Source organism: Hibiscus syriacus, unplaced genomic scaffold (assembly GCF_006381635.1).
Source record: "Hibiscus syriacus cultivar Baekdansim isolate YM2019G1 unplaced genomic scaffold, ASM638163v2 tig00111798_pilon, whole genome shotgun sequence".
NCBI lineage: Eukaryota > Viridiplantae > Streptophyta > Magnoliopsida > Malvales > Malvaceae > Hibiscus > Hibiscus syriacus.
In genome coordinates, this window is record NW_024063182.1 from 65,838 (window position 1) to 79,724 (window position 13,887).

The following is a 13,887-nucleotide window of genomic DNA, read 5'->3' on the forward strand; positions in this document are numbered from 1 at the left end:
AAATTAGTAAATTGATCCTCTAGATTTTGATTAGCCGTATAAGAAGGTCATGCATGCATCTATGCAATTTCCACGTTCTATAGTCTCCCTTGACAGTTATAACACGTACAGGCACAATTGTGCCATGCTAACCCTCCAATATTTTAAAACGTTTTCGCTTCACGTGCCACATGTTTGCTTTTCCCCTGATATTTCCCCTTCAATTTTCTCTAAGGTAAACTACGTATTTAGTACGTAAACTATTAATTTTGGTATGTTTTAATACCTAAATTTTTAATTTTTTTAAAATCATATTTAACGTTTAGTTTTCATTTTATTTTAGTATCCCCATTGTTAAAAACTTAACGTGTTTACAGGGTCGGCTCTGGGCAGGGGCAAGAGGTGCACCCGCCCAGGGCCCATAATTTTTATTTATATTAATTTATTATATTTTAATAAATTAAACTAAAAACAGGGCCCATATATATTAATATATTATTTTTTTATATTAATGCAAAGGCCCCATAAATATTAATGTTCAATTTTAAACATTTCTCATCATAATCACGAGGGCCCGATTACCATAAATATTAATATATTATTTCTAATGCAAGATGACTCATAAATATTAGTATAAATTAATGCAAGTTGAATTTAATTTTTTTTGGATGTTCTCATCTTATAAACGTTAATGCAAGAGCCAAAAGCCCATAACGGTTACATAAATATTAATATATTATTTCTACATTAATGCCAGATGACTCATAAATATTAGTGTAAATTAATGCAAGTTGAATTTAAATTTTTTTGGATGTTCAACGTTAATGCAAGAGCCAAGAGGGCTAACGGTTACTTTTTTTTATTTCCTATAAATGATAGGAGAACATTGAAGTAAAATCAATTTATTTCTTATTGTTCTCAATTTTCAATTTCTCATATTTCTCACAATTCACAAACACAATTACTTATCATCAATTGTGGTCATTGAAGATATTTTTAAAATCCTAAGTAAGTTCGTGTTTCCAAATTCTTTTTATTTTTATTTTTATTTTTATATATTTCTAAATTATAGATAAACTTATTCTCTCTTTTTTTGTTTCATAAATTTTGGATATGAAATGTCAAATGTGGATATGCAGATACTTCATCTTCCTTCTAAGTTCAATCATTACGGTGTTGCGAATTTGGCGTATAAATACTTCAATCGAGGATCTTCCCATTTACATGTATTATTGTTCTTTTCTATATTAATTGCATTGTTATATAATGTTTCCTAAAAAACATTTGTCTGATAGTGAAAAAAGAAAAAAAGAAAACAAATAGATGATTTAATAGAATCACAAAAGGGAGCTCTTGATAAATTCTTTAAAAATAGAGTAGGAGAGTCTTCTAATGAAATTTAAATGATATTGCTGAGAATTTAAATAATCTTGATAGTTCTTCAAATGAGTCTAATTTAAATGTCCATAATCATGCACAAAATGAGTCTAATGTTGAAGATGTTGGGATTGATCAACACTTAGTCCGTACTGTAGACATTTATGATCCTAGAAATTGGGGTAATCTTAATAACAAATCTATAGATATTTTAGTTGAAAAGGGGCCTATAAGTGAATTGAATTTGAAATTTCCCTTAGCCAATAATTCTAGGCATTTTTCATATGCTTATTTTTCTAAAAAGTTGAGTAATGGAGAGATTAGCGATAGAAAATGGTTGGTCTATTCTAAACATGTGGACAAAGTTTATTGTTTTTGTTGTAAATTGTTTACAAAACAAAACAATAAGAGTTATTTAGCAAATGATGGATTAAATGATTGGAAGCATCTTAGTGAGAGACTCGAACAACATGAAAATAGTATTGAGCATATGACTAACATGATTTTTTGGAGTGAATTAAGAGTGAGATTAAAAACTAATCAAACACTTGATAAAGATTTACAACAAGGAATTTCAAAAGAGAAAGAACGTTGGAGGCAAGTTTTAATAAAAATAGTTTGTGTTGTAAAATGTCTTGCTAAAAATAATTTAGCTTTTCGAGGATCTAGTGAGAAAATTTACGATGAGAATAATGGAAATTTTTTTAGGATTAATTGAAATGATTGCTGAATTTGATTTGCCTATGCAAGACCATATTAGGCGTATTCAAAGTGAAAATATTCATTATCATTATCTTGGTCATATCATTCAAAATGAACTAATCTCTCTCTTGGCTCATAGTATTAGAACTTCTATTCTAAAGATCATCCAGAAGGCAAAGTATTTCTCTGTTATTCTTGACTGTTCCCCTGATGTAAGTCATCAAGAACAAATGACTCTAATAGTGCGATGCGTAAATATGTCAAACAACAAAGTAAAAATAGAAGAGTACTTTTTAGAGTTCTTGAAAGTGGATGATACATCTGGATTGGGGCTTTTCAATGAATTAGTAAATACATTGCAATCTCTATAGTTGAACGTTGATGATGTGAGGGGCCAAGGATATGACAATGGTTCTAATATGAAAGGAAAACACCAAGGTGTTCAAAAGAGATTACTTGAAATAAATCCTAGAGCTTTATATATGCCATGCGCTTGTCATAATCTTAATCTTTCTCTTTCTGATATGGCACAGTTTTGTGTTAAAGCTATTTCTTTTTTTGGGATTATGCAACGTATATATTCATTGTTTGCAAGTTCTATCAAAAGGTGGAAAATTTTATGTGATAATGTTCCGGAAACTGTGAAATCTTTATCTGATACTCGATGGAAAAGTCGAATTAAAAGTGTCAAAGCTATTCAATGTCATACTCCTAAAATAAGGTTAGCTTTGTTACAATTATATGAATATTGTGGTAATGATGCAAAAGCAAAAAGTGAAGCAGAAAGTTTAGCTAGTGCCCTTCAAAGTTTTGAATTCTTACTTGGAATGGTTATCTGGTATGATATTTTATTTGCTATCAACACGGTAAGTAAGAAATTACAATCTAAATCAATGTGCATTGATACTACCATAAAAGAGTTGGAAGGTGTAATGTCATATTTTGAAAACTATAGAAATAAGGGGTTCGAAGCTAGTATAGATATTGCTAAAAGTCTTGCATTAAATATGAACATAGAGCCAATTTTTCCGACTAAGTGTCGTATTTTTAGAAAAAGACAATTTGATGAGAATGACCATGAAGAATAAATGCAATCAGCAGAGGAGTCTTTTAAAGTTAATTATTTTTTTGATGTTGTTGATATGGCGCTCGCTTCCTTAAAAGATAGATTTGAACAGTTAAAGATTTTTGAAAATTATTTTGGATTTTTAATTGATTCTACAAGGTTGAAGTCATTGGATGACAATAAATTAAAAGAATGTTGCAATAATTTTAAGATTATTTTTTCTCATAATAATTTGTCGGATGTTGATGCAGATGATTTTTTTTCTGAAATGAAAGTGCTGCAATTGACTTTGCCAAATGTATTCATGTCAGCACTTGAAGTTCTTGAGTTTGTTAAAGCTAGAGATTGTTATCCTAATGTTTCAATTGCTTATCGAATCTTATTAACACTGCCGGTAACGGTAGCATCCGCGGAAAAAAGTTTTTCAAAGCTGAAATTATTGAAGAATTACTTAAAGTCAACAATGTCACAAGAAAGATTGAATGGACTCGCTATGTTATATATTGAGAAAAATATGTTGGAAAGCATTGATGTTGACACTATCATCAATGATTTTGCATCAAGAAATGCTCGAAGGCAATATTTTTTATAAGTATTAATAACAAAAATTAATTAAAATTTTATATTGCATATTTTTTAATATTATTTTAAATTAGGGCCCATTTTTTTATTTTGCCCCGGGCCAAGAAAAAGTCAGAGCCGGCCCTGCGTGTTTAGTACCTAGACTATCAGTTTTGGTTCTTTTTAATACCTAGACTATCAGGTATGGTTTTAAAAAAATTAAAAATTTAAATAATAAAACAAACTAAAATTGATAGTTTAAGTACTAAATACATAATTTACCCTTTTTTTTTATATACATTATATTATTCGAACTCTTCATTTTTCATAAAATATCAGTGCCCGACACTTGCACTCTAATCAGAATAACATAACATGTATGGTACACAAGACGAGAGTGCAAACGAGTGAAAAATATCTTACTTAACTCTATGCTTTCCCGTGAAACTAAGTCTATATATATAGGAATCTCGGTGATCTTGTCCAAAATTCGAGATTTAAAATTTAGGGTTTAAGGTTTACAAATAAATTTGGTCGTAAAAGCCTCTCTCATGTTCTTAATGCCTCCATCCCTCGCTACATAGGTAACTTTTGCAAGAACTATGACCTTTGTTTTGATTTAATACAAAAAGGACCTTTTGATATAAACATAAAAGTGGTGACATTTAAATGCTAGATTTGTTGTAATATTATAGATATTAAGATTCGAATTCGAAATTCGTTATCGTCTTATTACATGAAAAACACTATCCATTAAATGAGGAAGCTTTGGTTTTGGATCATTCATGGTAGTTTGATATGCTGACATGAAGTCCCTTTGGTGCTTCAACTCTTGGGAATTGATGGATTTCATTTCTACCAACTTCCTCCCACCTGCATATTTCAAACATAAAAGACACCAATATAACTAAGATCGATATGAATTTGAAAATGCAATTGTGGACTAACCTGTAACTGGTAACAAAATAGTGGAGGAACATAGAAATTTGGAGAATGCCTAATTCCTTTCCAGGGCATAGCCTGCCGCCTCCACCAAATATGAAGCAGTAATTGTGCGACTCCAAGCTCTTATCCTGCAAGTTCAGTTGAGTTATATAAGAGTCAAAAGTAGAGCATCGAATTATACCGAATTAAAGTATAAGGACTAAATCTTGAATTCGAGCTGAGTAGAGAGACCAGAACTGTAATTTAATCAAAATGAGCTATGGAAAGATTCAAGTTTATAGCAACTCACTAGCCATCTCCATGGATTGAAGGTAAAAGGCTCTGGATAAAGGAATGGGTCATAGTTTATTTCCCTTGTATAAACATATATTCTCCATCCTTTGGGAATGGTAAACCCTGTCAAGCAACACCACATGAAAAATTATGTGTAGTGAGTTTTTACTCCAAAATTTAGGCCGAGTTCAAGGCGGATGGGACATCTTCAAATGTCGAGACGAACCAAATCAAGTGAAATGCTTCGATTTTCGGGTTAGAATGGCCAAAAATCAACTCGTCCCGACCCGTGTCCATCCCTTCTCGTATCCGACACTCACCTCTGAGTCCAATTAGCATAGTAAAAAAGAATGCAAGTTTTTAAGCTCAGAGATCCCTTGAACATACCATTCAACACCGTGTCTTCTGATGTCTTCCTCAATACCCCATTAACAACTGTAGCCAACCTTGAGGTCTCAAATATCACCTGCATGGAGAATAGACTTTAATCAGTTGCATGATGCAATGAAAAGCAGGTGTGCAAAGAGTCAAAATTCTGCTTACAGCACGAGTGAAACTCATAGACTTGTAATCATTCCAATCGATTGCCTCGCCTGGTTTCTTCTTTTCTCGGATAGCAAAATGTTCTTCCTAGGCAAGTAATACCATAATAGTAAAAAAAACACCATAAATAATCAAGAAACCATATCGAAATTTCGAGCAGTTGAAAAAATCGTAACTCACCCTAAGTTCTTCGAGAGCTTTAGGATGATCATGGAGATACTTGACGGCCATCATCGAAGTCGTCGAGACAGTCTCGTAACCGGAGTATAGTATAGTGATTATCTGATCAATTATCTCTTCATCACTGAGAATGTACTTTGAATCTTTGCTTTGAAGAATGCGGCAAAGGATATCATCATAGGGTGTTGAAGAGGCTCTTCTTTGTCCCATAATCTGTTTCAACATCTTCACAATTCTTTTCCTCCCCTGATTGAATCAAAACTGAAACATCAGGTAAATTCTTTGAGAATCATATGGAAAAGTTGAAAAGTCTTGAAAATTATACCTGGAATCCATGATGGTAGTTTGTCCTTGGAATGTTTATAGGCAGTGAAAGTGTTCCTACTAACAACTTATCAAACTCTGGTTTGAAAATCTCATAGAATGAAGTGGGTTCCTTTACAAAAATTTGCTTGAATGATACCCACAATGCCATCTGAAAGAGACATATTTACCCAAAATAAGCATATTTGCAGTGTTAAAAAGTTTAAGATCACAATGACACAAACCTCATTGGTTGTTTTCTGGATATCAATGGTTTTCCCATGCCAATTCTCAAGGAAAGATCTTGTGAACTTGTCAATCTTTGGGAAGAGTTCATCCTTGATCACAAGAGGGCCTATGAGAGACAGCAACGAGCCTCGGATACGCTTGTGAGCAGCGCCATGCACGGCTGCTATGTTGCATTTCCCTAGTATATCAAGCATGGATTGAGGGTAACCGGGAACCAGCCCTTTGCCTTCATTCATAAGGATGTATTTATTGAGCTCAGGATCCATGGAAATAACGGTTGGACACCCCAATATGTGAGTCTTGAATACACTTCCATACCTGTTCCCCCCCCCCCCAAAAAAAAAAATTAAAAAACACACACACACACAAATGTAACATGTTTCATACTTTGTCTCCATTAACCATGCAACTCAGTAAAAAGAAAACTTACTTTGCTCTCTGCTTTTTCATGAAACTCGGTCCATATTTGAGAAACTCAGTGGTCTGACCCAAAACAGGACAACCCATAGACCCTGGAGGCAACCCTTTTCTTCTACTATACCTTATCTCATTCCATTTCAACATAGCAAAGCCAATGCAGAGCCCCAAAGCAAGCAAACAAGCCACTATTACCACCACCAAGACTGCCATTGATGCTCCCAATAAAAGGAAATGAACCTCAGAGAGATAGAATGCTGCAAATGGTATGGCTCATTTCAGGCTTTTAAAGAATGCTACAGAAAGAGGGAGTGCTGCAAATGGTATGTGCATTGACAATAACAACAAAAATTGGGTCCAAGAAAGAGACAAAAAGGCAAGTGCTATAATAGGCCAACCATCCGTGGACATACCTAATAAGCCCCTCCCTACTATTATCATTACCATATATAATAAATATAACAGTAAAGACTTACAAGAACTAGACTGTAATCTTAACCAGAGAATCACTGCAGTCTTAATTGCAAAATCTTCTGCCAGAGTCACATTGTCAAAGAAGTAACCTCTAGTTCACAGCAACGACCGAGGACCACTCAGTTGCTATTTGACACTATCTTATGCCAAATATCAATCACTTAGTATACATTATTCTATTGGATTACATACCAAATTTGTGATTGTTGCCTTGTAGGATTGAATGTTCAAGTTAGACTAGTTATTTTAAAATTTTAAGATAATCATAAGATAATTTATATTCATAATTTCGTAAACTATGACTGTGAATGAAAGACTGGCTTTTTCAAACAAAATTTTTGCAAATCTGAAGTGACTAATGTCCTTGGGGTCATTGTTGAAATGTGCTAAAGGAATATAATGAACTGGCAAAAGAAGAGCTCATAGAAATGGGTGCCAAAATCTTTGACAGGGAACTACAACTTCTGCACATTATTTTTAACTGTTGTACTTTTGACATTTTGAACTATGATAAATTAATATTTAACTTTCAATATGAACCTTAAAATATATATATTGAGAAACTATTATTATTTTTAGAGATTTTTAGTTCGAACATCAAGTTTGAGTAATTGAGCGTTTATATCTAACAATGCCTAGACCTATTGAATTTAGGTTCTCGAGATTGGTAGCATGTGATCCTTGTATTTCATATATGATGAAAAGAATGTATTATGATAATTGGAAAGATAATAAGTAAAATAAATAGGACTAGAATAAAATATGTAAAAACTTTAAGGGTTTGATCGAAAAGTCAAGCTTTCTATGATATGGTTTTGAGCTCGAAACCTGTATATTTTTTCTTTTTTTGCCATTAAGAATGTCTGTCGTACAGCACTGCCAATCCTTTTGTCAAACCTCGAAACTTTCTTGACTGTTTCGTTCAAATTCTCGAGCCTTGAATCAAAGTTGAAATCCTAAAGAATGATGCTCCTGCTATTCTAGGACTCTAGCTTAGCTTAGCCCAACTGAAGCAATTCTAATGTAATTGACTGCCAAACCAGTTTCCAACATTTGTCACTAGCATTTAGGGGTTGTTTGATTCAAATATTGTGAGATTCCGATGGGATGGGAATTCCACATTCTCATGTTTGGTTGGTCGAGAATCTCATTCCCAGTAATGTTTTATTATCAATAGTAGATTTTTTTGGGTATATTACCGGGAATGTCATTACGTCCCTTCCCTTAGATATTGTAACATTACCGGCGTTTTGGATTAAAATGCCCTTAAATTTTTATTTTTTTCAAAAATATCCTTCTTCTATCATTGAATAATAAAAATTCTACGAAGGTTAAATTACAAATTTATTTTTAAATTATTTTAGATTTACATAAAAAAATCTATAATTAAAATTTTATATGAAGTTCAGGGATTAAAAAAAATTTACCCTTTCATTAAACTTTTTTTATATTTTTAATTTTGTAAAAAAAATTATATAAATAGTATGAATTTAATTTTTTAAAGAAAATATATAAATATTTTACAATTTGTAATATTATACAAATATATAATAAGGACAATTTGGTCAAATATACATTACAATAATCTTTTATTCCTTTAACCAAACACGGTAATCTTACATTCCTGTTAAACCAACCAAACACAAAATACAACATTCCCAGTAATCATATTCTCTGGTAATCTTTTATTTCCACTGGTAATCTTACATTCCGTGAACCAAACGCACCCTTAGGGTTTAGGATTTATAATCGGATATGAATTTTTATCTTAAAAATTTAAATTATATCAAATTCGAATATAAAGAATGTACTAATCAAATAACGCAGATGAAGAATATATACTTCTCAAATCAAATGGAACTTGAACGGAGGATATATTTCTCTAATCGAATTAGGTTAAATCGATAAAAACTTGACCTAACCTAATTCATTACAATCTCTACTAATAAACCATGTATAGATTATATAAATTTCGTTCGTAAATCAAAATATAATAATAATGACATAAGGATACTAATAAAGTTAAGGGTAAATTACATATTTATATCTAAACTATCAGTTTTGATCAGTTTTAGTAAATAAACTTTCAATTTTTTAAAATTGTACCTAAAGTTTAATTTTTGTTTCATTTTAGTTCTCTTCCGTTAAAAATTTTAGTTTTTTTAGTACACCCATTCAAAATTTAATGTTAAGTTTTGAAAATATTGAAAGTTTATGTACTAAAACATATCAACACTGATAGTTTAGGTATTAAACATGTTAAGTTTTTAATGATGGGGTATTAAAATGAAATGAAAACTAAACGTTAAGTATAATTGAAAAAAATAAAAATTTAATTACTAAAACAAACCAAGATTGATAGTTAAGATACTAAATGCGTACTTTATCCTAAAGTTAATACTCGACCAACGAGGGTTTGTTCAAATGATAAAGCAACTTGAAATCGTTTAAGTAGGTCTCGAGTTCGAGTCCTTGTGTATGCAGAAAATATCCGCTTGAAGAATCACCCACCAAAACTAGATATGCAATACGGGTAGATTTAAATTAGTCATGCCCAAGCGTCGGAACCAGGAGAGCAACAAAAAAAATACTCAGTTTGTCCGATTTAAAGAAATTGGACGGCTGCGAAGGCCCATTGGGTTTATTACACGACGAGCCACCTCGCAGGCGACCGTTTAAGAAGGGTTACCATGCAAGAAGCCTCCCAGCACAATACCAAAGACGATTGCTGGGTCGTTATTGACTGCAAGGTTCTAAAGTTTCTCTGATGAATTTTCTTTGGGTCTCAAAATTTTTACGATTAGATCTGTTCTGTTCGTAATTTCATGACTGATCTTGAATGCTAATTACAAGTTGGGGTATCACTGTGTGAAAAGTTTAGGCCTTTTTTAGATAAAACTTGCATGACCAAAGTTGATCTTGTTGATTGATTTGGTATTTGTATTTTCCCAGAAAACTGAATAGCTTGCATTTATCATGTCGTGGATGAACATTATTTATTCAATATGCTCAATCTGTGATAAACCATTTGAACATCGGGATGTCAAGTTTGATAGAGAATGAAACCTTGTCTTGTGTCATCCATGGGTTCCTATTGATGTGGAAGAAAGGTGAAGTCTTTGTTTCCCTCTTTTGCCTCCCGGTTCGATCGAGCCGAATCGCATGGTATTTTTTATGCTCATAGTGCCTTAAGAAGCTAGCTCCACCTGAATGAACTTGGAGTCTTGGTTGAACAATGTTCAACTAGCTTCAAGGGGCTAATTCACTAGTTTTAACAGCTAGGAAATGCAGGATGCAACTAGACATCAGGTGCTATATGCACTCATTACTATGAATTTGCAGTGATTCCAAGAGTTCGGATGTTGTAGTCAAGTTAAATTGCAGTCTATTTTTCCTTTAGATCACCTGGAAATGTTGTTCGAAATGCCTTGTGCGAGTGAAACGAACTCGATTCCCTTAATTTGTCTCACGATACAAAACAAATTGTCTTTCTCCTTTACAGGTATATGATGTTACTTCTTATTTGGACGAGCATCCAGGAGGTGATGATGTAGTGCTCGTAGCAACAGGTAATACCCGTCGTGCAACCGGGCTTTTTCTTATCCTACTTAGGGAGCTGAGAGTGTTTAGATTATAAAATAACGAGTCCCCTACATGACATGCTTCGAATGATTTCCTTGAAGGGAAAGACGCAACGGCTGATTTTGAAGATGCCGGGCACAGCGAAAGCGCAAAGGAACTCATGCAGAGCTTTTGCATTGGCGAACTCGATACGTCCTCCTCCCCAATCATTCCAGAGCTCAAAATTTCCTCCAAGAAGGAAACCACCGAGTACTCTCAGAAGCTCATGGACTTGACAAAGCAGTATTGGACTATCCCGGTCACAATTGTCGGCATCTCCATGGTGGTTGGGTTCTTATACATGTATAAGAAGTAAACCAGTATGATGTTCCCCAACCCCCCGTATTGGCTACTGAATGGAAATTGTTGCCCCAAATTTTGAATAATTATATGATTGATTATGAGCTCTTTGAACTTTTCAAAATTTAATCCCTGTAAATAAAAGCAGGGGGTTTAGATTTCAAAAGTCAGCAAAGTACGGGGATTTGTAGCATAATTAAACCTCGGTTATGCAGCATATGAAAATGCTTTTGCACTAATCCGAACTTTTTATTTTCATCTCCTTACAAAAACAGGGATTCAACTTCATCATCTCAATAAGAAAAGAGATGAAAAAGAAAACAAGATGAACATATAACGGAACAGAAGGGGAAAAAAGTAGGAAGTAGTCGAGGACGACGGGATGACGGGTTTGAAAACCCTCGACTACGTGCAAACATACACTTTCGGCACGAAACAAACTTGGCCCTACTCGGAAAATCGGAGACTGTCCAGTTTCGATGCAGCTGATTTGTCCAAAAACCATACCAACTTCCCTTTCGTTGGTTGGACTAACCGTGCAGGCACCGACGGGTTGTCGGGTCCGATGTTATCGATTGCCAAGTGCACAGCCTCTGCTTTGCTCTCACTTGTCACGACGATTGCAACATTGGATGCTGAATTGATGACAGGCAAAGTGAATGTCATCCTCTCGGGTGGTGGTTTGGGAGAATCGGTGATGAACGTTACCCATTCGTCCTTCTCATCGAGCACTGCATGATTAGGAAATAGAGAGGCAACGTGACCATCAGGGCCCATGCCAAGAAGGATAAGGTCAAACTTGGGGCAGTCGCTAATGTCGGAAACACTGACCATCCTCGTTTTAACGAGCTGCCGAATAACGAATGTGTATTCGTCAGTAGCTTCCTCTGCTGAAACTGAATCGTTGATAGAATGAACGTGGCTGGGAACAATCGGCACCTGCGGCAAATGTAAGGCATAAGCACACGAGCACATACGTAATGTGGCATAAACTTAACAAAACAAACGGAAGCATAATTCTTCAATCAGCCTATCCATTGATGAAAGCATTGCCGAATCAAAGAGCTGTAAAATGGTGATACTACCACGACGGAAAACGTGGAAGGAAGCCCCTCTAAGCAATGGCAGAAAACGGTCTCATCTTCGTCACAAAGGTTTTAAGCAGCGATTCAATTGAATTATGATTTTCATCACTTAAAAGTGGTAGTCGAACTTTTACCATAACCGATTCAAAAGAACATAGATCATACTTGTAACCACAACACAGTGAAGAAGAATTCAACGAGCAAACATCAAAATCACTGAAAACGAAGAACGTTGAACCCACTACTGAATTATCAGCTAGTGAAATATCAACTAATATACCAGTTAACACAAGCATAAATGAAGAATTCGAGCTTAAACAACTTCTAGCACAGGTTAATGATTCAAGATCCGAAGTGCAAACCAATCAAGTCACTGAATAATGAAGGAACTAATCCATACTTGTGTATTAGCTAACCAGAGCAATCCAGGAACAGACAAACACCAAATTTACCAACATCACAACAAGAAGCATCATATTCTAATCAAAAGTTCCTTCATTTGGTTCTCGAAAAGAAAGAACTACGAATCAATATACAAACCTTGGAAAGAAAACCATCCTTTGCAAGCTTATAATTGCTATCCGAGTGGCTTTTCGCAACAACACGTTCATCCGCCCAAAATATATACCATTTACCCCAGTCTACAGTCTTGTTATAAGGAGCTTCACAGAGTTTACTGCATCAAAACACACCAAACAAAAAGGAAAATTTAAAGACACCCAAAACCACGAAAACAAAACATCGAAAAGTAATGGATCGATACCTCATTAAGCCGATAAGAGAACCCCCAGACAAGGCAATAGCAAAGACACCCCTCTCTTTCACTGCAGCCTCTGATAGCTCAGCTATATAGTCAGCCAAATCGGTCCTTAGCTCATCCAAATTCTCAAGAATCCTCATTTCTCCTCTGTCATTTTTAACACCAGAAATTGCCATGTTTTTGACAATTTACCAACTCTAACATGAAAAAAAAAGGGTACCAAAAGTCACAATTAAGCACATAATAGAGCCAAGAACACACAAATCTCCATTAAAAAACAATTTTATTTCACCAAAAAAAGTCAAGATGAACAATGAAGAGAAAATGTAGCCATTAATCCCTGTAGCTCAAAGACATTAGTAGTTAAAATTAATGAAGCATCACAACATCAGATCATGCTAAACAGTCAACAGAATATATGATTCAAAACTAAAAAAGAAAACCCAATAACACAGTTTAAGATTCATTAAACATAACCCAAAAACAACAAAGTGATACACAGCCAAAAGCAAATCACTTTATGCATGGAGTTTAAGAACTTGAAATTGAAGAGATGATCATCACAATCAGAGATCAAGCAAAAACCAAAAACTTTAGATAATTTGATGTGTCCCAACTCCCATGCAGATGAATTTCCTAGTAAAATCATTTGTACTCAGACACAAAAAGGGAAAAATTGATTAAAAAAAAGCAGAAAATTTAAGAAAGGGAAATGCTTACAGAGAAGAACAAGCGAGAAAGGGAAGAAAGGAAGGGTAGTTGCAGAGAAGCAAGAATGAAGAATGTAGATGGGCACTCAACAACAAATAAAACAATAATTATGATATAATAATAATAACTCAAAAAACATATAAATAAATAAAAAGCTGTTACAGAGAAGAAGCTGAGGAGAATTTACCTTCTGGGTTTCCACGTGCGACCAATGATATTCAAGGAAAGCACACACACACAATACTAAGAAAATTTGTTTCTCTCTCTCTGTCTCTATGAATTAAAAAACAATTTCTTCAAAAATAAACAAACCCAGAATTTAAATTTATTTTCTTTATCTC

General features: G+C 34.0%; 3 protein-coding genes across 4 annotated transcripts; 1 reads left to right on the forward strand and 2 right to left on the reverse strand.

The window, feature by feature from the left end:
- Positions 1 to 4,464: 4,464 nt before the first annotated feature.
- On the reverse strand, positions 4,465 to 6,808 carry LOC120170916 (cytochrome P450 85A-like). Its single transcript, XM_039178756.1, has 9 exons — positions 6,609 to 6,808; positions 6,175 to 6,496; positions 5,952 to 6,101; positions 5,627 to 5,872; positions 5,447 to 5,533; positions 5,291 to 5,369; positions 4,920 to 5,026; positions 4,634 to 4,758; positions 4,465 to 4,558 (listed from the first exon to the last, which is right to left on the reverse strand). Exons 1-9 carry the CDS (start codon positions 6,806 to 6,808, stop codon positions 4,465 to 4,467), a joined length of 1,410 nt encoding a protein of 469 aa, XP_039034687.1.
- Positions 6,809 to 9,750: 2,942 nt separating this feature from the next.
- LOC120170900 (cytochrome b5-like) lies at positions 9,751 to 11,014 on the forward strand. Its single transcript, XM_039178742.1, has 3 exons — positions 9,751 to 9,819; positions 10,572 to 10,638; positions 10,753 to 11,014. Exons 1-3 carry the CDS (start codon positions 9,760 to 9,762, stop codon positions 11,004 to 11,006), a joined length of 381 nt encoding a protein of 126 aa, XP_039034673.1. The 5' UTR covers positions 9,751 to 9,759; the 3' UTR covers positions 11,007 to 11,014.
- A 187-nt stretch (positions 11,015 to 11,201) lies between these two features.
- LOC120170928 (probable 6-phosphogluconolactonase 1) lies at positions 11,202 to 13,865 on the reverse strand. Of its 2 annotated transcripts, none has more exons than XM_039178765.1 (4): positions 13,734 to 13,865; positions 12,839 to 13,032; positions 12,616 to 12,751; positions 11,202 to 11,929 (listed from the first exon to the last, which is right to left on the reverse strand). In XM_039178765.1, the coding sequence occupies exons 2-4, from the start codon at positions 13,009 to 13,011 to the stop codon at positions 11,438 to 11,440; spliced, it is 801 nt and encodes a 266-aa protein (XP_039034696.1). In that variant the 5' UTR covers positions 13,012 to 13,032; positions 13,734 to 13,865; the 3' UTR covers positions 11,202 to 11,437. The 2 variants fall into 2 exon arrangements, with proteins under 2 accessions (XP_039034696.1, XP_039034695.1); XM_039178764.1 differs by lacking the exon at positions 13,734 to 13,865 and adding an exon at positions 13,556 to 13,643.
- Between the last annotated feature and the right edge of the window lie 22 nt (positions 13,866 to 13,887).